We start from the raw sequence: 23,714 nt of genomic DNA on the forward strand, positions 1-23,714 counted from the left end.
AAAATTCAATCATATTATGATCGCTGTTACCTAGGGGTGCCTTCACTGAGGTTATCAATTAATCCTATCTCGTTGCCCAATATCAGGTCTAGTATAGCCTGCTCTCTGACTGGCTTCAGAATGTGCTGTTCTAAGAAACTATCCCAAAAACATTCTATGAACTCCTTATCTACGCTACCTTTGCCCATCTGATTTTTCCAGTCTATATGTAGATTAAACCCCCCATGATTATTGCTGTACGTTTCTGACAAGTTCCCATTATCTCTCCTTTTATACTCTCTCCTGTGTAGTTACAATTAAGGGGTCTGCACAGCACTCCCACATGTGACTTCTTGCCTTTATCATTTCTCATCTCAACCCAAACCGCTTCTACATCCTGGTTTCCTGAACTTAGGCCATCCCCCTCTGATGTGCTTATACTATCATTAATTAACAGAGCCACCCCTTCACCTTTTCCTGACTTCCAGTCCTTCCTAAATGTCATGTACCCTTCAATATTCAGGTCCCAATCTATGTCATCCTGTAGCTATGTCTCTGTAATGGCTATCAGATTGGACTTATTTATTTCTATTTGCTTTATTAGTTCATTATCATTAGTTTATTGTTTTGAATGTTATATGCATTTAGATACAGAGCCTCTAGTTTTGTCCATTTGTTATTTTTGTAGTGTCTAGCCTTATCTGCTGATTTACTCAGATTTGTACTCTTTGTCCCTTTCTGTCAGTCTGTTCATCATTTCCCACATTAATACCAGTCTCTCTTGCCTTGTCTCTACTCTTTGGTTTACTGCACTTTCCCAAATTTGATCCCTTGCCCCCACTATTCAGTTTAAAACCCTCTCTACTTCCCTAGTTATGCAGCTCGTGAGGACACCAGCCCCAGCACGGTTCAGGTGTAGACCGTCCCAATGGTACAGATCCCACTTACCCCAATACTGGTGCCAGTGCCCCACAAACCAGAACCTACTTCTCTCACAGCAGCCTTTGAGCCACATATTCATTTCTCTAATCTAATTTGTCCTATGCCAATTTTCGCTTGACTCAGGTGATAGTCTAGAAATTATTACCTTTGAGGCTCTGCTTTTTAATTTGGTTCCCAGCTCCTCATACTGACTATGCAAAGTGTTCTTCCTCATCCTGCCTATGTTGTTGGTACCTACATGGACCAAGACCATTGGATCCTCCCCCTCCAACTGCAAGTTCCTCTCCAGCCCTGAGCAGATGCCCCGAACCCTGGCACTGGGCAGGCAACACAGCCGTCAGGACTCTCGCACTTTGCTGCACAGAAGTGTCAATCCCCCTCACTATACTGTGCCCTACTACCACTAAATGCCTTTTTGCTCCCCCCACTTGAATGGCTTCCTGTACCACGGTGCCATGGTCAGTTTCCTCATCCACCCTGCAGCCCCCACACTCATCCAAACAAGCTGAGAGAACCTCATACGTACTGGACAATTGCAAAGGCTCACACTCCTGCCCTCTGGGTCCCCTTACCTGTCTCACTCGCAGTCACACCCTCCTGTCCCTGACCACTGACCAGATCAGAAGACCCTATCCTAAGTGGTGTGACAGCCTCCTGGTATGAAGATTCCAGGTAACTTTCCCCCTCCCTGATCACTATGTCTGCAGCTCAGCCTCCAGCTCAATAACTCTGAGCTGAAGCTCCTCAAGCCAATGACACTTACTGCAGACATGTTTGCCTGGATCACACAGGTGTCCAGGAGCCCCCACATTCTGCAGTCACAATGCATCATCTGCCCTGCCATCTTTATTGTGTGTCAATTAATTTATTTCCTTAATTTATAATTAATAAACCCTGCTACTCCTAATAACCTTCACTACTGCTAGTAAACCTTACTACAGCTAATAAAGCCTTACGATTACTAATAAATTACATGAGTTTTGTAGATAAGCAAGCAAAATATTCACCAATCTCATCTCTTTTCCTGTGATGTCACACTTTGATTTCTCTCAGAATGCGGCCGCTCCACTCTTCAGCGACAGACTAGGACTGGGCTGGATTGGATTGCTCTTCAAGGTGCTGCTGACTGCCTCCAGGTCCTCCTTTCACCTGCTATACTGCAACATTCTGCAATCTCTCTCTCCATTTAAATAATATTCTGCTTGTCTATTATTTTTGCAAGATAACCTCACACTTTCCCACGTTATACCCCATCTGCCAAATTTTTGTCCATTCATTTGACCTTTCAAAATTCCTTTGCAGACTGTTTGTATCCTCCTCCCAACTTGCTTTCCTCCCCATCTTTGTATTGTCAGCAAATTTGGCTACAATACAGTCTGTCCCTTCATCTGCCCCAATATCCCCTTACGTGGATCAGTGTTAAATCTTACTTTACAGCCTTCCTGTGAATTGCCTTGGGACGTTTTATTTCATTAAAGGTGCCATATAAGTACAAGTTGTTGCTCAGTAAAAGCGAGCATGAAGCGCTCAGATTTTTGTAAAACTCGTCTAGTTCATTGATGTCTTTCAGGGAGGGAAATCTGCCATCCTTATCCGGTTCGGCCTACATCTAACCCAGCCACTCAGCAATGTGATTGACTCTTAACTCAGTTGTATCAAAACAACTGTTTGGAAGATAAGGCACCAGCATCTTTGCAGGACAACTAGAGGTGGCCAATAAATGCTGGCATTGTCACTGATGCCCACACCCCATAAGAACATAAACACATTTGAAAGAGGAGAGAATCTGGGAGCATTGGGAAAGAGAAGGACAAGGAAATCAATGGAAAAGAACAGGCAGTTTGAGCCTCGCAGCTTAATCTAAAATAACAACATTATATCTCTTCACAATTCTCTTCATTTACAGGCTAAACACCTCAACTCTATACTGACTTTCCTCATAGCTTCAACCTTGGGGATCAGCCTGGTGGTAACTCCTCCTGTACTGTCTGCAGCCTTAAATTATAATTTCACAATGCAGTAGAATTTGTGAAGCAACCTTGAGTGAATGAGCTTCCCCAGAAGGACAATGTCTCCATTAGACAGTAACTGCTTCAAGCTCAGCCCCATCAAATAGAACAAAAAAAAAATTAACGTAGAAACAACTGACAGAGCGGGATTTTGAACCCCCACTACAATGGTCCAATTTCTTACAGCAAGAGATACATAAAATGTACACATACATTTTATATGATGCAAAATTGAACCTGCATCCAACAGGTATGGATGTCGGGGAAAGACAACATCAAGTGTGACTATGGTGCTTCTGTGGTCAAATTGCCACCAACACCCAATGCCATGGTTCATCCATAAGTAAAAGTCACTTCGACTAAGTGGGAGATGTGTGTCTGTCCATGGAACTCTAGGAGTTGCTTAAGGAAAGAAGAGTGGAAGATTTATATTAAATGATAACAATATTGAGGCCTTTCTGTGGGAGATTGTTAATTTTATTCCAATGGAGATAATCCTGCGCTAAACTCGGTCCTGATTCAAACCCAGACTTCAGATGTAAAGGCTCAGGGCACTCCTGAATCAGCTGATCCCATTTATAAAGGGAGATGGAGAGTTTCACTTTTGTTCTTTCTGTACTGTGGAAATATATTGATCTGATTCTGTACAGTGCATTTATATAATCAATTTAAATGAGGAAAATCTCTGGTTCAAAGCCAATCCTCATATCGGTTCTTGAGAGAGGGAAATCCTACATCATGCATTCCATCGGCCAAAGTACAGGATGAGGGCCCACTGTTTGATCCCTGGCCCTCGCTGTCCTTTACCTGGATATAGAGCAGGAAAGGATATACTCCGGACTGTAAGGACCAATAATGGGAGTAGCCATTCTTTGGGTCGGATGGTGCCATGTGATATTTTATGTCCACCAGATTCCTGGCAATACTTATCCTTCAAATAAAACAAGTTATCCAATCATTATCGCATTGCTGTTTGTGGAATCTTACTGTGCACAATTTGACTGCCACATTTCTCTACATTACAATAGTGACTACACTTCAAAAGTCCTTCCCTGACTGTGAAGTTCATTGGGATGTGCTGAGCAAGCCACCATCGTGAATGGCGTAATATTAGTGCTAATTTTTCATTTATCTTCAACCAGTGACATTAAACCCGGATATATGTGTAAAGTGAACACATGACACAAACCAAACCTTGTGATGATGATTAAGCTGTTTAAAGCACATTACAAAATCACAGAGCTCCTTCAGCTGCTGTCTTTGGTAGTCAGTAGACTGCCGGGAATTCTTTCACAGTGGGGCATAGTTTGTAGTTTGTTCATGACAATGCTACTTTGGAGAACCAAAATTATAGATGAGAAGTCACAGAAGGACATGTAGGGTCGTCTCTGTAAGACCAGGATTGTTGAGCTTCTAACTGCAGCATTTTGATCATACACCTCATCACATGGTGCCAACAACTCACGAGTCCAGTTCTTCGAAGTTTAGAAATTGATTTAAAAGAGGGACAGGGTGGGATTCAGGAATACAGCAGTGGGATTCACAATTAGACAACTCAGACAAAAGCAAAATACTGCGGATGCTGGAAATCGGAAATATAAACAGAAAATGCTGGAAAAACTCAGCAGGTTAGGCAGCATCTGCAGAGAGAAACAAGTTAATGTTTCAGGTCGATGACCTTGTACCAACTGGGATTCAGCAACATTCAAGAGGTTCAAGAGTATACAAATGTGATTCAGGATTAGAGAACTAGGATTCAAGGATATACAAACTGGATTCAAGTGTATACAAGAAAGACTCAAGAATTTAGGATTCAGGAACATGTAAGAGGAGTTTAACAATAACAGTTTTCATCATTTAGCACCTTGAACTTAGTAAAACGTTCTAAGATGCTTCACAGGAAAGTTATTTTTAAAAATTGGACACCAAGCCATGGAAGGAGATATCAGGGCGGTGACCTAAAGCTTGGGCAAATGGGTAAGTTTGAAGAAGCATCTTGATTGAGGAAAGGGAGGTAGAACGGTTGAGAGGTTTAGAGAAGGAATTCCAGAGTGTTGGTAGCTGAAAGCACAGCTTCCAATGGTGAAGCAAAGAAAATTCAGGCTGGATGAGGTCATTCAGATAGGATTGAGGATCAGACAACTCAGATTTGGGAATATAAAGTAGGATTCAGGAGTAGACAATCTGAAATTAGGACTATGCAAGATGTGTTCATGTATACACAAATGAGGTTCATGTATGTTGCAGCAGGATGATTGAGGGCCGCTACATTTCTGATGTGGGCTCTGGCCCCCGAGTAAATGCATTGGCCCCTTTAGCAATGTCTTCTTTAAAGATACTTGCACCTGGAGTGAGAGGGGGCTTTCCCCAGCCAGCTAAGCATTAAAGGGGAAGTTCAGGGGAAGGAAGGGCTGAGAGAAACTGGGAGTTGAAGAGGCAAAATATGTATTTTGTGATCTTGTTTTGTGTTATGGGCATTATAGGATATGTTTGGAACTTGGATTGATCAAGGGTGACTGATGATCATCATTATGATCATGGCAAAGAATGCTCCAAGATGTAACAATATCCAAGTGGGGTTCAGGAATTGCCAAGTTTGATGCAGCTCAAATTAAACTGAAAAAATTTAATGCAGCCCAGTTAATGGCCTTGTTTGGTCAGACGATCATATGACAATGGATTGGAGAGTCAGCCAAATTATGTACAGTCTTGGCTTCAGAAGATGCATTTACACATGCCATTCAATCATTTTGGTCCTTAAATCGCATCACCAGCAGCCATATTCCATTTAAAGACCCAGACACGGTCAACACCTACAAGGAGTACGTCTACCAACCCTCTCTCATTCAGACCACGATAGTTCTGATGACATAGAATCCCCAGAGACTCCCTTCTCTGAACCCTTTAAACAGTCTGGTAGGTTCTGGAAACACTGAGAAAACTGTTTCATTCAGAGAAAACTTTTCTTGTTTCCTTTATATATTAATTCTCAGTGTGTTCTAACAGCCAAACAGAAAAAAACTGGCTAGCCGAACGCAATTTAATATAATAAAAAGGATTATGCATGAAATTAAATTACACCCTTTATTATGATCCTCAGAAGGACTGATATTTTTTTGAAAAATGAATCCCAATGACACCAATTGAAAGAAAACCACTGGACAAGATTTCACTTTTTAAACCAAACAGCTAAAATCAACATAATTGAATTATTAATTAACAAAAAGTATTTAAAACAAGGAGGTAAATTTTACTTTAAATAGTCGACACAACAAAGATACACCCCACATAGTTAGAAACATCGCATTACTTCCCACACAAATGTGGGACCACGTACAATCTCAGTCTTTCCAACACAGCCTCTGTTTTGTAGGATTTCTCACTTGCCATCCAATCATTTCGGTCATTGAATCACATTCACCAGCACCCGCATTCCATCCGAAAACCCTTGACACGGTCAACACTGACAAGGCGTACATCTATGAACCCTCTCTCATTCAGGTTATGACAGTTCTCATAATACAGAATCCCCAGAGATTCCCTTCTCCAGCCTCTTTAAACGGTCTGCTGGGCTCTGGAAACACTAAGAAAACTGTTCCATTCAGAGAAAACCTTCCTTTACGTCAAGTCTCAGTTTGTTCCAACAGCCAAACTGAAAAAAACTGGCTGACCCAAACCACTGCAATTAGCTTTCCATTACCCTTTGCTTCTTAATTGTTCAACCTAAAGCGGCATGGGCATTTCTTGGAGCTGAATGCTGTCACAATCAGGAAACCAATTAACCCTCTTTTAGAATAACATAGAAACATAGAAACTAGGAGCAGGAGTAGGCCATTTGGCTCTTCGAGCCTGCTCCACCATTCATTATGATCATGGCTGATCATCCAACTCAATAGCCTGCTCCCACTTTCACCCGAAATTCTTTGATCCCTTTTGCCCCAAGAGCTATATCTAACTCTTCTTGAAAACAATGTTTTGGCCTCAACTAGTTTCTGTGGTACCAAATTCCACAGGCTCACCACTCTCTGGGTGAAGAAATTTCTCTTCATCTCAGTCCTAAATGGTCTACCCCATATCCTTAGATTGTGACCCCTGGTTCTGGACTCCCCCACCATCAGGAACATCCTTCCTGCATCTACCCAGTCTAGTCCTGTTAGAATTTTATTGGCTATGTGATCCCCCTCATTCTTCTGAACTCCAGTGAATATAATCCTAACTGACTCAACATCTCCTCATATGTCAGTCCCAGGAATCAGTCTGGTAAACCTTCACTGCACTCCCTCTATAGCAAGAGTATCCTTCCTCAGATAAGGAGACCAAAACTGCATACAATATTCCAAGTGTGGTCTTACCAAGGCCCTGTATAATTGCAGCATCCCTGCTCCTGTACTCGAATCCTCTCGCAATGAAGGCCAACAAACCATTTGCCTTCTTTACCATTTGCTGCACCTGCATGCTTATCCTCAGCGACTGGTGTATGAGGACACCCAGGTCTCGTTGCATTTCCCCTCTCTCAATTTATAGCCATTCAGATAATAATCTGCCTTCCTGTTTTTGCTACCAAAGTGGATAACCTCACACTTATCCACATTATATTGCATCTGCCATGCATTTGCCCACTCACTCAACTTGTCCAAATCACAATGAAGCATCTCTGCATCCTCCTCACAGCTCACCCTCCCACCCAGCTTTGTGTCATCTGCAAATTTGGAGATATTACAATTAGTTCCCTCATCTAAATCATTAATATATATTGTGAATAGCTGGGGTCCCAGCACCGATCCCTGCGGTACCCCACTACTCACAGCCTGCCATTCGGAAAAAGACCCATTTATTCCTTCTCTTTGTTTCCTGTCTTCCCACCAGTTTTCTATCCATTTCAATACACTACCCCCAATCCCATGCGCTTTAATTTTACATGCTAATCTCTTATGTGGGACTTCGTCGAAAGCCTTCTGAAAGTCCAAATAAACCACATCCACTGGCTCCTCCTCATCAACTCTACTAGTTACATTCTCAAAAAATTCCAGTAGATTTGTCAAGGATGATTTCCCTTTCGTAAATCCATGCTGATACTGTCCGATTCTGCCACTGTTTTCCAAGTGTTCAGCTATTAAATCTTTTATAATGGACTCTAGAGTTTTCCCCACTATCGATGTCAGGCTGACTGGTCTCTATAATTTCCTGTTTTCTCTCTACCTCCCTTTTTAAATAGTGGGGTTACATTAGCTACCCTCCAATCTGGAGGGACTGTTCCAGAGTCTATAGAATCTCAGAAGATGACCACCAATGCATCCACTATTTCTAGGGCCACTTCCTTAAGTACTCTGGGATGTAGATTATCAGGCCCTAGGGATTTATCGGCCTTCAATCCCATCAATTTCTCCAACACCATTTCCCTAATAATACTGATTTCTTTCAATTCCTCCCTCTCACTGTGTTTCCCAACATTTCTGGCATGTTATTTATGTCCTCCTTTGTGAAGACAGAACCAAAGTATGTATTTAGTTGGTCAGCCATTTCTTTGTTCCCCATTATAAATTCCCCTGTTTCAGACTGTAAGGGACCTACATTTGTCTTCACCAATCTTTTTCTCCTCACATACCTACAGAAACTTGTACAGTCAGTTTTTACGTTCCCCACAAGCTTACTCTTGTACTCTATTTTCCCCTTCTTAATCAATCCCTTGGTCCTCCTTTGCTGAACTGTAAAGTGCTCCTAATCCTCAGGTCTGTTGTTTTTTCTGGCCAATTTATATGCCTCTTCCTTGGATCTAATACTATCTCTAATTTCCCTTGTAAGCCATGGTTTGGCCACCTTTCCTATTTTACTTGTGCGCCATACAGGAATAAACAATTGTTGCAGTTCACCCATGCACTCTTTGAACGTTTGCTGTTGCCTATCCACCGTCATCCCTTTAAGTAACGTTTCCCAATCCATCATAGCCAACTCGCGTTTCATACCATCATAGTTTCCTTTATTAAGATTCAGGACCTTAGTCTTAGAGTCAACTACGTCACTCTCCATCTTGATGAAGAATTCTACCATATTATGGTCGCTCATCCCCAAGGGGCCTCGCACAACTAGATTGCCAATTATTCCTTTCTCATTACACAATACCCAGTCGAGGATGGCCTGTTCTCTAGTTGGTTCCTCAACGTATTGGTCCTGAAAACCATCCTGTATACACTCCAGGAATTCCTCCTCTATGGTATTGTTACTAATGTGATTTGTCCAATCTATATGCAGATTAAAGTCACCCATAATTTCCTGTTTAATGCCATTTCCAACATCACCACTAGAGTTTGGGGGTCTATATACAACCCCCACTAATGTTTTTTGCCCCTTCGTGTTTCGCAGCTCTACCCATACAGACTCCACATCGTTGGAGCTAATATCTTTCCTCACTATTGCGTTAGTTTCCTCTTTAACCAGCGATGCAACTCCACCACCTTTTCCTTTTTGTCTGTCCTTCCTAAATACTGAATACCCCTGGATGTTCAGTTCCTATCCCTGGTCACCCTGCAGCCATGTCTTCGTAATCCCGACTATATCATATCTGTTTACATCTATTTGCGCGGTTAATTCATCCACTTTATTGCGAACGCTCCTCGTGTTCAGGCACAAAGCCTTAAGGCTTGTCTTTTTAACATTACTTGTCCTGTTCCCACTATTTTTCACTGAGGCCCTGTTTGATTCTTGCCTTTGATTTCTCTGCCTACCACTTTTCTTATTCCCCTTTCTGTCTTTTGTTCTTGTCCTTGATTCCCCCTCCTCTGACTCCTTGCATAGGTTCCCATCCCCCTGCCATTTTAGTTTAAACCCTCCTCAACCACACTAGCAAATATTCCCCCTAGGACATCAGTCCCAGTCCTGCCCAGGTGTAACCCGTCCAGTTTGTACTGGTTCCACCTCCCCCAGAACCGGTCCCAATGTCCCAGGAATCTGAAACACTCCCCCTCACACTATTTCTTCAGCCACATATTCATCTGATATAACCTGCTATTTCTACTCCCCAGCTTACTTTGGTTTTAAAGGGGCATCACATAAAAAAAATACATGCTTCCCAAAACACACAGGTCATCACACGTTATCCTTGAGGGCGATTTCATCAGCTACTGGCATTACTCTGCAGTGACCCAACTTGAAATTTTCAGGCATAATCCATTGCCCTGTGACAGGATCACCCACACTGTCCTCCCCAAGCTGATTTAGCGATTCTAAAGCATTCAAACAAGATAATAAGATAACTAAAAACCATCCAGTAAGCATGCTGAAATTTCCCTTTATTACAGGGAGGATGCAGGAAAATTGATCTTGTATTAATAAGGGAAAAAGGGTTAAACACATTCACCACATCCCACTCCCATCATCATTCAAAAGTTCCAATTAAAGTATTCAGAGTTAAACATCTGACAGCTCTCTACACAAGAGAAATTTAAGAAGAAAACAGAAGTATTCAGGATGTAACTAGAGTTGGTTCTTACCTAAGAAGGCAGAAATACTCAGCATGATCCCAAACACACATCGTTCAGGTGGAGTTGTGCCAGTGTCACTGTGAGAGATAAACACAAGATGGTGAGTACCCACATCCAGCTGTAACCCCCGGTCTGAGAAACAGATAGAGCCCCATGCCTCAAAGAGACGCACACTGCCCTTTTGATAGACTAATTGTTAGTGTATGGCCTCAGGATCGCTAAGCAGAAATCATCACAATAAATGCACCTTTTAGGGAACTACTAATGTAGTGAAGAAACATGTGGCCCAGTGAAACTAAGAACAAAAATAAGTACAAAGTCCCAATAACAGTCTGAATGTCCAGTGTGCAATGTCTCATCTTGAGAGACATTTATAGACCAGCTTTCCTGCTAGCCGATGATTTAAGGCTTGTAACAATATCAGGTATGAAGAGTTTTACAGCATGTAACTAGGGAAACAGTGTGTGTGAAACAAGGAGTCGGATCAAACTGCAGAATGTGAGTTGAAAGGCAGAAGTTGAGAGTGAGTATTGAGTAGGTTTAGTCATTTGCATGCCTCAGGACTATTTTAAGCACTGTCAGATGTTGAAGTTTCACATCCTGCTTGAGCCAGGTGGCCTTGAGATCGACACTCTAACTAAGAGGTTTACAGTGTTGTATTCAAAGCCCCATCCACATCAGAGACTTGTAGACTGGCCATGGTGACTGTGATGTGTTCAATGGTGTCTCCCCCACCGCCCCAGCCAAAGGCCACTGTCAGCATTGCCCACTTTCTCAATTTGCATCTTGTCCTGATCGCTTCTCGGCCTTTTGGCTAAGATCAAGTGTTGCAGGGGCGACACCATGGTCTTACCAAGGCAAGGTCGGGATGGAAGGGCTATAACCAATCGCAATCCAAATCCATACCGTGGATTACCTATCACCGTCCGAGTCACGGTGAACCACAGCGAAGGAGGATCACCTATGGATCGGGGCTTCTTCACCAGGAGGATCCTGTTGAAGGCGTGCGGCTTCCAAGCTCCGGAGATCTTCACCCTGCATGACTCCCGCAAAGGTGGTTATTTTGACGTGACGTTCAAGCGGGTGGCAGACTGCGTCCGGCTCCTGAGGGTGTTCGAGGAGAAGAGAGACCTGCCGGAGATGAAGATCCTGACGGCGGAGCCGCACTTTTCTCTGCCGTTGCAACGGGAAAGTGTGGTTATGGTGCATGTGTACAACCCCTTCGTCCCTGTCGCCGACGTGGTCACCTTCCTCACCAGGTACTTCGATAAGGTGGGGAGCGGCACCGAGATTCGAGACGACTTGGGGATCTGGACAGGCAAACGCCTGTTTAAGGTCACGCTAAAGACCGATGGTAAGGGAGCCATTTTCCACCCTCCTTCCAGTTTCGCTATCGGGGGAAACCGTGGCTACCTGGTCTACGCTGGGCAACCCAAGCATTGTCGCTCATGCGGCAAGGCTGGTCATGTGGCGGCCAACTGCAGCGCCTCCCTCTGCAAGATCTGCAAACAGGAAGGGCACCAGACAAAAGACTGCAAACAGGCCAAGTGCTGCAACCTGTGTGGCGAGGCAGGTCACCTCTACAGGACCTGCCCCAAACGCTGCCGTACTTACGCACAGGCAGCCAAAGCCGACCAGGGGGAAGCAGAAGAAATGTTTCGTGTCACTCCAACCACCAAGGCCCCAGGGAGCTCAACGGGACAAAGGAGGACACAGAGAGAGACAAGGTGGAGAAAGAGATCGAGGCAACAGAGAGCCAATCAGCAGCACTACCCCCTGTACCTCCCAGTCCTCAGGACAGCGAATCAATGGAGGAGGAGGCAGCAGTGGAAAAGCAGCAGGGGGAGTGGTGGACGGTGAAGAACAAGAAAAGTAAGAGGGAGCGAAGAAGAAGCAAAGGCGTTTCCCAGAGAAGCGGCAAGAGGCGTCTCCCATCCGACACGGATGACAAGGGCAGCAGCTCTTCGGATGATGAAGTGCCAGGGCGGCACCGACAGAAGAGGCGGCAAAGCTCCAGGGCGTTGGAGGACGAGACACCCGAGCTCCAGAAAATTGGAGACAACAAGGAGACCAGCGCACCCCAACTTTGCCTGCAACCTGAGGAGGCCAGTGCACCACAGCCCCTGGAATCTGGGAGCAGTGAGGCAATCATCGCACCCCAGCTCCAGGAAGCCGGGAACAGCAACACCCCAGAGGGGGTGAGTTTTGGAGAAGCTTCTCCAGCAAAGGTCATCTCAAAACCCACTCTCTACGTGAACCTCCAGATGCCACCGGAGCAGAACACGGCCAAGGAGATCTACCTCAGCCCATCCAAAGTGAAGGAATTTTAGCTCACTACGGGTATGAAGGAGCAGACTAAAGGTCTGGGACTCTCAGAGACAGTGGGTTTGGTAGGAGAATAAATGCTTTAAAATGGGTTTAAAGATTGTATCCATAAATGTGCGTAGCATTAAATCTACTACGCGATGTGTTGCGACCTTGGACTACCTAGCCAAGGTCAAAGCTGACCTGTTGTTTCTGCAGGAGTGTGCGATACCGCACCTCAGCTCCTACAGGCAATGGTCACGATGGTGGTCCCACGGGCCATCGATCTGGTTGGGCGGAAACGACTCTCGTTCCTCCGGCCTGGGTATTCTGCTGCGGGGAGGCAACTTCACCGTCTCCGAGGTCAAGGAGGTGGTGGGCGGGCGACTCCTCGTAGCAGACGTAATGTACAAGAACGCTCCACTCCGGTTAATTAACGTGTATGGCCCGGCACAAGGGGCTGAGCGGCTGGAGGTTTTTCAGCAGCTCCCACTGCTGCTGGCGACCTCCAGGCCGGTCATTCTGGGCGGTGACTTCAACTGCATCATCGATGCGGCTGGACGATCCGGCAGGGCCGGCAGCAGATTGGACGCTACGTCCAGATCCCTGATGGAAACAGTTAAGGATGCCAAGCTGCATGACGTCTTCAGCAACCCTGCAGACGGAGCGCAGCGTAGATACACCTGGTCGCGGCCAGACGGGTCCATTCGTTCCAGGATAGACTTCCTGTTTGTGTCCCGTGCATTCACAGTCAGATCCACCGAGGTCAAGCCGGTGTTCTTCTCTGACCACTGCCTCCTACTGGCGGACTGCCACTTGGAGAAGGACCTGAGGGTGGGCAGGGGGGCATGGAAGCTAAATGTGCAACTGCTGACCCCAGAGAACATTGAGGAGCTCAAGAGGGATTACAAAGGTTGGAGAACCGTGAAACCCCTCTTTGAGTCCCTGACACACTGGTGGGAAGCGACCAAGGGAAGCATCAAGAGGTTTTTCATCCTCAAAGGCACCCAGAAAGCTAGAAAGGAACAGAGGGAAATGTCCCGACTCCAGAAAAAGATGCAGAATCTGCTCCGGCTGCAGTCGATGGGGGTCGATGTCAAGGAGGAGCTCCAAGAGGTGAAGGGCCAGCAAGCCTCGCACTTTGCCTCGGAGGCCTCCAAGATCATCTTCCGTTCCAGAGTCCGCTCCGTGGAGCAGGATGAGACGTGCTCACGTTTCTTCTTCCAAAAGGTACACAGAGAGCGCTCTGTGATCAGCAGCCTGAAGGAAGAAGACGGCTCAGTAAAGTCATCACGGTCCGACATTCTGAGGATCAGCAAATCCTTTTATGCCGGATTGTATGACGTGAAGCCCACGGACAGCATGGCCTCCCAGTCCTTCCTGTCCTCTATCACGGAGGTCTTAGACCACAGTACGCGGGAGAGCCTGGACAAACCGCTAACTCCTGATGAACTGACTAAGGCCCTCGAGTCCTTCGAGAAGAGTAAAACCCCCGGAAGCGACGGCTTGCCGGCGGAGTTGTATTGGGCTCTGTGGGACTTGATCGGCCCAGACCTGCTAGGAGTGTACGAGAGTATGCTCCTGGCCGGTAGTATGTCAGAATCCATGAGGAAAGGCATCATCACCCTCATCTACAAGCACAAGGGGGAAAGGGAGGAAATTAGAAATTGGCGACCCATTTCACTGTTGAATGTGGACTATAAGATTCTGTCCAAGGTCATCGCCAACCGGGTCAAATCCGCTCTGGAATTGGTGATTCACCCTGACCAGACCTGCTCTGTGCCAGGCAGGAAGATCTCTGACAGCCTGGCGCTGCTTAGGGATACGATTGCCTATGTACAGGACAGGGGTGTGGATACCTGCCTCATCAGCTTGGATCAGGAGAAGGCCTTTGACAGAATATCGCACACCTACATGGGGGATGTGCTCTCCAAAATGGGGTTTGGGGAGGGAATTCGAAATTGGATCCAACTGCTCTACACTAACATCAGTAGCGCAGTCTCAATCAATGGGTGGGAAACAGATAGCTTTCCGATTAAATCTGGAGTCAGGCAGGGCTGTCCTCTCTCGCCTGTCCTTTTCGTGTGTTGCATAGAACCCTTTGCCGAGTCCATCAGGAAGGATCCGGGCATAAGAGGAGTGATGATCCCAGGCAGTGGAGGCACTCAGGTAAAAGCCTCCCTGTACATGGACGACGTCGCCGTCTTCTGCTCGGATCCGCTGTCGGTGCGCAGACTGATGCACATCTGCGACCAGTTCGAACTGGCCTCGGGAGCCAAGGTAAATCGTGGGAAGAGCGAGGCCATGTTCTTTGGGAACTGGGCTGACCGATCCTTTGTCCCCTTCACTGTCAGGGCTGACGGCCTGAAGGTGCTGGGGATATGGTTCGGAGGGACCGGGGCATGCGTTAGAAACTGGAAGGAGCGAGTGGCTATGGTGAAAAGGAAACTGGGCATGTGGGAGCGACGCTCCCTCTCCATTGCGGGAAAGAACCTGGTCATCAGGTGTGAGGTACTCTCGCTGTTGCTGTACGTGGCGCAGGTCTGGCCCATTCCAGACTCCTGCGCGATGGCGATCACTCGAGCCATCTTCCGCTTTATCTGGAGGTCGAAAATGGATCGTGTCCGCAGGGACGCGATGTACAAGCCTCTAGATAAAGGGGGAAAAAACGTGCCCAACATCGCCCTCATACTGATGGCCACCTTTGTGTGTGGCTGCATCAAGCGGTGCGTAGACCCTCAGTACGCAAACACCAAGTGTCACTACGTGCTGAGGTTCTACCTGTCCCCGGTGTTGCGAAGGATGGGTCTGGCCACGCTGCCGCGGAACGCTCCAAGTAGTTGGACCGTGCCGTACCACCTGTCCCTGGTGGAAAAATTTATGCAGAAAAACACCTTTGACCACAAGTCCATCAGGCAGTGGTCAGCACGTAACGTCCTAGAGGCCCTGAGGGAAAAGGAGAGGGTGGACCCTGTGGGATGGTTCCCCGAGCAGACTGTCAAAGTCATTTGGCAGAATGCCTCATCGCCAGAACTTTCCAACAAGCACCAAGACGTAGCTTGGCTGGTGGTGAGAAAGGCCCTCCCCGTCAGATCCTTCCTACACGCCAGGAGGCTCACCCCCTCTGCACGTTGCCCTCGAGGTGGCTGTGGTGGGGAAGAGACCGTTGTTCACCTCCTTGTGGATTGTGCCTTTGCAAAGAAAGTCTGGAGAGAGATGCAGTGGTTGCTGTCGAGGTTCATCCCGAGCAGTTCTGTGACACAGGACTCTGTGCTCTACGGGCTGTTCCCAGGGACACACACCGAGACAAACATCAACTGCAGCTGGAGGATCATCAACTCGGTGAAAGACGCGCTTTGGTCTGCCCGAAACTTGTTGGTCTTCCAGCACAAAGAGTTGTCCCCGACCGATTGTTGCGGACTGGCACAATCCAAAGTCCAGGACTACGTGCTGAGGGACGCACTAAAGCTTGGGGCAGCTGCCGCAAAGGCGCAATGGGGAAGGGTCGCTGTCTAAGACCTTTCTACCACAGCGCACCGAGAGACTGGGAACTGTTTAGAGCCCCTCGGGCTGTACAGATCAAAATGAAAGGCTGTAAATGATTGTAATATTGTTTGTACTGATGCACCTGGTGATACATCTTGTAAAAGTTTAACCTGGATTGTACCCTTGTAATGTTGTTTCTGAAATGGTTTGGAATGTGATTGAAGATATTTTATGAATAAAGTATATTTTTACCAAAAAAAAAAAAATCACACTCAAAATTGAAACAGTGCCTGGATTAACCTTTCCTGCTCCACTTAGCAAATTATATTTTTCTAAGGTCCTCTCTCCTTCGCCTCCTCTCAAATAGGAGTCAGCCTTCGGATTAATGGAAGCATTCCTGTGTGAGCTGCAGGTTTCTGTTCCCATGCCATGGCAGGAGCAAGTGCCAAGCTAGGAGAGGAGAGGTGGTGCACGGAGGTCAGGCAGCACTCTGGCTATCTGGCTGCGGAGCTCAGCATTGGGTTTGCTTTGTTTATTGCTGCTCTGCATTGATTGGTCTGTGTAGAGTCTGCCAGCCATGGCTCAGTGTGCAGCACTATTCCAGAGACCAAGGCAAATAATCCAGGCTGATACTTCAGTGTAGTACCAAGGGAGAACTGCACTGTCAGAAGTGCTGTCTTTCAGATGCAACTTGAAACCAAAGTCACATCTGCCCTCGGGCGAATGGAAAAAATCCCATGTCATTGTCGGAAGAAGTGCAGAGACCAAGTGAAATTGTCCAAAAATCAGACTAGCGGCAGGTGAGAAGTGCTGTTTCGCAGGGATCAGTGTTGTTGAAGCTGCACTCATCCAGGCAAGTGGAGAGTATTCGATCACACTCCTAACTTGTGTCTTGTAGATTGTGGACAGGCTTTGGGGAGTCAGGAGGTGAGTTACTCATCACAGGATTCCCAGCCTGTGACCTGCTCTTGTAGTCACATTATTTATATGGCTGGTCCATTTCAGTTTCCGGTCAATGGTCAGGATGTTGATAGTGGGGGATTCAACGATGGTAATGCCATTAAATGTCATGGGGTGATGGTTAGATTCTCTCTTGTTGGAGATGGTCATTGCCTGGCACTTGTGTGGTGTGAATGTTACTTGCAACTTGTCAGCCCAAGCCTGGATATTGTCCAAATCTTGCTGCATTTGGGCATGGACTGCTTCAGTGTCTGAGGAGTCGCAAATGGTGCTGAACATTGTGCAATCATCAGCGAACATCCCCACTTCTGACCTTATTTTGAAGTGAAGGTAATTGATGAAGCAGCTAATGGCTGGGCCAAGGACACTACCATGAGGAACTCCTGCAGTGATATCCTGGGACTGAGATGATTGACTTCCAACAACCACAACCATCTTCCTTTGTGCTAGGTATGACTCCAACCAGTGAAGAGTTTTCTCAAAGGGTCATGAATCTGTGGAATTCATTACCTCAGAGTGCAGTGGATGCCAGGACGCTGAATAAATTTGAGGAGATAGATTTTTAATTAGTAACGGGTTGAAAGGTTATGAGGAGAGGGTGGGAAATTGGAGTTGAGGCCAAAATGAGATCAGCCATGATCGTATTGAATGGCGGGGCAGGCTCAAGGGGCTGAATTGCCTACTCCTGCTCCTAGTTCTTATGTTCTCACGTGTTGTAACTTCACCAGGTTGACACCTCATTTTTAGGTATGCCTGGTGCTGCTCCTGGCACACCCTCCTGCACTCTTCATTGAACCAAGGTTGATACCCCAGCTTGGTGGTAATGGTAGAGTGGGGGATATGCTGGGCCATGAGGTTACAGATTGTGGTTGAGTACAATTCTGCTGCTGCTGATGGCCCACAGTGCCTCACGGATGCCCAGTACTGAGTTGCTAGCTCTGTTCAAATTCGCTCCCAATTAGCATGGTGGTAGTACCACATAACATGATGGAGGGTATCCTCAATGTGAAGGCGGGACTTTGTTTCCACAATGACCAATACTCCTATGGACAGATGCAACAGGTAGATTGGCAAGGACAAGGTCAAATATGTTCTTTCCTCTTTTTGGTTCTCTCACCACCTAGTAATCCCAGTCTGGCAGATCTTCAGAACCTCATGGCCAGCTCGATCAGTCGTGGAGGCCTCCCAGGGCAACTCCCTCCCAACTGTATACCATTGTGCCACCACCTTTGGTGTGTCTATCCTGCTGGTGGAACAGGACATACCCAGGGATATTGATGGAAGAGTTTGGCACATTGTCTGTAAGCTATAATTGGGTGAGTATGACCAAGTCGGGCAGTTGCTTGACTAGTGTAAGGGATAGCTCTCCTAATTTTGGTACAAGTCCACAGATATTAGTGTGGAGGCCTTTGCAAGATCAATTGGGCAGAGTGTGGCTTTATCGTTTCTGGTGCCTAGGTCCATGCCAGGTGCTCCTTCCAGTGTTATTCTTATTGAACATTGCTCTAGCTGTTGGATACAACTGAATGGCTTGCTTGGCCAGTTTGGGTATTTAAGAGTCAACAACATTGCTATGGGTCTAGAGTCGCATGTAGGCCAGACCAGATCAGGATGGCTGCTTTTCTCCCCTAAAGGACATCAAGGATCCAAATGGGTTTTTACGACAATCTCATAGTTTCATGATCATCATCACTGAGAATTGTTTTTTATTCCAGATTTATTAATTGAATTTAAATTTAAATTCCCCCACTGCTGTGGTGGGGATTTGAACTTGTATCTCCAACCTCCACCGCTTGGTTAGAATTTGGAGCTTCCATGAGGGAGAATGAAATAAGATTTACTGCTTGATTAAAACAGAAAGAAGGAACAAGTCACAGAAACGGAAGGAACTTGACAGAGGGGACATGGAAAGGCAGCAAGAGTTCTGGGAGACAGAGAGAGATGGGGAGAGATTTGTCCTAAACAGTCAGTTTTAACAGGAAGGGTGGTGTTTAACAGCCTCAAGTCTATATTTGGTTTCACTGTGCATCATGTCTCAGACAGACTGATTAACCCTTTCCTCAGCCTTTTGTATTAGTCTGGCTGCATTTTTGAAAAGCATTTACTGTCATCACAAAACAACATTACACAAAAATGGAAGTGGTGTTTAGGAACATTTCAAGTGCTTAAGGTAACCTCCTGCTTGAAATGATTCCAGACTGTGCTGCCTGATTACAATTCGGCAGATTCTGATTAAATCCTTCACACTTAGATCTCTCTCCCTAACAGCACTGTGGGTGTACCTACACAACATGGAATGTAGCAGTTCAGGAAGGCAGCTCACCACCACCTTCTCAAGATCAATTAGGGATGGGCAACATCCATGGCCTCGCCAGCAACCACCACATCCCACGGAAGAATAGAAACCTTTAAGCACAAGGTTTTTATTTTGTCTCAAATTTCACTAAAACTAAAATCAGCACACAGTCACGAAACACCAATTCAGAATTCCTTATGCTTAAAGAACAATAATAAGCAATCCAGAAATAAAAATGAAAAGTGCTGCAAAAACTCATCAAGTCTGCTCCCAGACCTGCTGAGTTTTTCCAGCACTTTTAGTTTTTATTTCAGATCTCCAGCATCCACAGTATTTTGCTTTTAATAAGAAATTCAACTCCAACTCCCTTGATCAGTTGGTTAAACGCATATCACAATGTGGCTATAAGTCTTAGTGACCAGAAAAATCCTTTGATCTGTGCTTAGATGGCTGGTTTACAATGGGACAGCTGTAGATGCATGACAATTAACCTTGGTATAAATGAGTTTGAATAGGAAAAATCAGCCAGTCTCCCTCACCGCCCAGTGATCCCTACTGAAAAAAAACAGGCATGTGAAGATCATCTGTGCACAGATGGAGCTTGGCTGTGATTGCCCCCCTCCTCCTGTGGACACCTCCTGGTATTCACTGCCTGGATCTAGACAGCCCACACGGGTGAGGGGTTGGGGGTTGGAGGTTGGAGCTGTGGAATCAAACCCGAGTTACAGCCAGTGTTTATTGGGTGGGGGGGCGGGAGAAACTCGAGGAAAAAGAAAAGATCAGCATCAACTTTAATGAGCAAATGTCCTAAGTTTCTCACACAAAGGATGGTGGAAGTCTGAAACTCTCTCCGCGAAAGGCTGTGAATTCTGGAGGTCAATTGGAGTTTTCAAGACTAAGTTGAATAGATTTCTGCTGGGTGAGGATATTGAGAGATATGAGATACAGATCAACTGTGATCTCACTGTGGAATAGATTCAAGGGGCTGGAAGGTCCTCTCCTGTTCTTATATCTCTTCCTCACAGAAGTAGTGACCATATCCTCAACACATTACTAAGAGCCCTAAAGCCTTATAAGAACATACAGAAAAAGACAAGCTCAGGTTAGCTGGTCTATTGAGCTGTTGTGTCCGGTGTCAGCCCCAATTAAGACTCCCCACAAACGATCGAGGATTAAAAAGGAACATGCTCCGCCTGAGTGTGACAAACCTAAAGGAACTGGACCTGCTGCATTTACTAAAGTCAAACACACCAGCAACAATAACACTGAGATAGTTCCATTGTCACAAGAAAATGGTGTACTGCCTACAATCTAACAACTGATCCTTTTATTTAATTTGCTACCTTATTTTCTATTGCTTTCTGCTGTCAGCTGAACAGGAACATCCACCGACCTACATGCAATTTGCTTTTATATAGCGCCTTAAACACAGCAAGATGTCTGAAGCACTAAACAGGAAAGTTATCAGTTAAAATTAGAGATCAAAGAGATAGAAAATATTAAGAAAGACAGCAAAAAGCTTGGTCAAAGAGGTAGGTTTTAAAAAGTGTCTCAAAGAAGGAAAGTGAGGTAGAGAGGCGGAGAAGTTAGGAGGGAGTTCCAGAGCTTGGGCCTAGGCAACTGAAGACCAATGGTGGAGCAATTAAAATTGGTGATACACAAGAGGCTGCATTGAAGGATTGCAGACAACTAGAGGTTGCGGGGCTGGAGGAGATTATAGAGATAGAGAGCAGACAGACCATGGACAGACTTGAAACCATTTTGAGAATTTTAAAATTGATACTTGCCAGACAGGAGGCAATGTAGGTCAGTGAGCACAGGGCTAATGGGTGACTTGGGTGTGGTGCAAGTTAGGATATGGACAACAATGTTCTGGATGATCTGAAGTTAATGGGGAGCACAGGGTACCAAATAATCTCAGAAATAAAAGATGCAAGTGCTGGTGGTCTGCAGCAAAAGTCAATGTCTTGGTTGTGACCCTTTGCCTCCCCAGGCTGGAAGGATGTCTATGGGTCCCTCTCTCAGTCTGACTGGCCTCCTCTGCATTTCCTGGGCTACAAGACAATCAAACAGAAGGAAAGCCAATCCCAAATGTTCAAGTCTCAGTAAAAATCAGTAATACTGGCACCAGTCTTACTGGAGTTCCATTTTAAGGTGTACAAGACCAGTTCGGACAAGTTTTACTTTTTTCCCCACTTTTTTTATTAGTGGGGTGGGGGGAACTCCTGGAGAGGGGCTCTAAATCCAGGCAGATAATTTCACACGTTCAACAGCAAAATCCTGCGGATGCTGGAAGTTGGCAATAAGACAGCGCATGCTGGAAACACTCAGTAACTGCGCCAGTTGCACGGGATCATCTTTCAGCCACTGACCTTTGGTCAGATGCTAACTGACCCGGGACAGTCAGCAGTTAGTATATTGTCAGGAACTATGCCGCCAGCAGCTCGTTTCGTTTAAACTCTCGCTCTTACTGACCTGATGTAAGGCACCAGAGGGTCGACGTGTCGGAGCAGGACGGCTGTAATGAAGGAGAAGACGAAGGCAGCAGCTGACCAGATGACCAGTGCAGCTGGAAGGAAGCTCATCCCCTGCTGGAACCACCACATCTTTGCTAGCCCGAGGCTCGGACCGTCCGAAGAAAGGTCAGCCGCCTGCCTTCCAACTCCCCAAGCACAGTCTGCAAGGATAAAGAAATAGCTGGACAGGCCTTTCAGTGATTCTGAAATGAAGACAGTGCAGACACAGCACCAACACTGGGAGCCAGTCTCATTCTACAGCAGTTCATTACAGACACAAATCAGTTTCACTTTCTCAGGTTTTCCCTCCCACACATACAGGAAACAGATCTTCCTCTCTCCAACTTTTAACCCTCTCAAGCTGACGTGTGGGTGGCTCATAGTGCAGCTTCAGCCCAGGACCTGCGATCTTTGAAGGTGGCAGGTCAAGTCGGAGAGGCTGCTAAAAGGCATGTGGAATCCTTATCTTCTCAGTTGAAGCATTGGGTACAGAAGCAAGTTCTGTTAAATCTTTATATATCACGGGTTAGGCCTCAGCTGATCAGCTATATTATGTTCAATTCTGTACACTTTAAGGATGGCAATGAAGGTGCAGAGATTGGTCGTTGACAGGGCCCTCAACCGTGTCCGGCCCATATCCCGCGCATCCTCCCTCACGCCTTCTCCTCCTTCCCAGAAACATGATAGGGTCCCCCTTGTCCTCACTTATCACCCCACCAGCCTCCGCATTCAAAGGATCATCCTCCGCCATTTCCGCCAACTCCAGCATGATGCCACCACCAAACACATCTTCCCTTCACCCCCCCTGACGACATTCCATAGGGATCGTTCCCTCCGGGACACCCTGGTCCACTCCTCCATCACCCCCTACTCCTCAACCCCCACCTATGGCACCTCCCCATGCCCACGCAGAAGATGCAACACCTGCCCCTTCACTTCCTCTCTCCTCACCGTCCAAGGGCCCAAACACTCCTTTCAAGTGAAGCAGCATTTCACTTGCGTTTCCCCTAACTTAGTCTACTGCATTCGCTGCTCCCAATGCGGTTTCCTCTACATTGGAGAGACCAAACGCAAACTGGGCGACTGTTTTGCAGAACACCTGAGGTCTGTCCACAAGAAAGACCCAAACCTCCCTGTCGCTTGCCATTTTAACACTCCACCCTGTTCTCTTGCCCACATGTCTGTCCTTGGCTTGCTGCATTGTTCCAGTGAAGCCCAACGCAAACTGGAGGAACAGCACCTCATCTTCCAACTAGGCACTTTACAGCCTTCCGGGCTGAATATTGAGTTCAACAACTTTAGATCTTAAACTCCCTCCCCCCATCCCCACCCCGTTTCTTCCCCCTCCCTTTTTTTTTTCAATAATTTATATAGATTCTTCTTTCCCCACCTATTTCCATTATTTTTAAATCTAAAACTAAAACCTTGTTAGTCTTTCCACCCCACCCCCACTAGAGCTGTACTTTGAGTGTCCTGTCTTTCATTCTTAATTAGCACTTTTCTTAGACAAATATCTCCTCCTTCAACACCTCTTTGATCCTTTTGTCTGTGACATCTTTTGATTATCTGCTCCTATCACTGCTTGCTTATCTCCACAATCACCACACCCTCAACTTCTCTCTCCCCCCACCCCCCCACCTTAAACCAGCTTATATTTCTCCTTTCTCCTAACTATGCTTCAGTTCTGCTGAAGGGTCGTGAAGGCTCGAAACGTTAACTGATTTCTTCTCCACCGATGCTGCCA

General features: G+C 46.2%; 1 protein-coding gene across 2 annotated transcripts in view; it reads right to left on the reverse strand.

The window, feature by feature from the left end:
- Positions 1-23,714, reverse strand: part of dram2b (DNA-damage regulated autophagy modulator 2b) — a 101,469-nt gene that overhangs the window by 55,580 nt on the left and 22,175 nt on the right. For both annotated transcript variants that reach the window (XM_078546898.1, XM_078546897.1), the window contains exons 2-3: positions 21,930-22,131; positions 10,418-10,485 (exon numbers count right to left, since the gene is read on the reverse strand). In XM_078546898.1, the coding sequence (XP_078403024.1) occupies positions 10,418-10,485; positions 21,930-22,060 (199 nt within the window). In that variant the 5' untranslated portion in view covers positions 22,061-22,131. The remainder of the gene's footprint in view (positions 1-10,417; positions 10,486-21,929; positions 22,132-23,714) is intronic.

Source organism: Cetorhinus maximus, chromosome 8 (assembly GCF_964194155.1).
Source record: "Cetorhinus maximus chromosome 8, sCetMax3.hap1.1, whole genome shotgun sequence".
In the NCBI taxonomy this organism is placed as follows: Eukaryota; Metazoa; Chordata; class Chondrichthyes; order Lamniformes; family Cetorhinidae; genus Cetorhinus; species Cetorhinus maximus.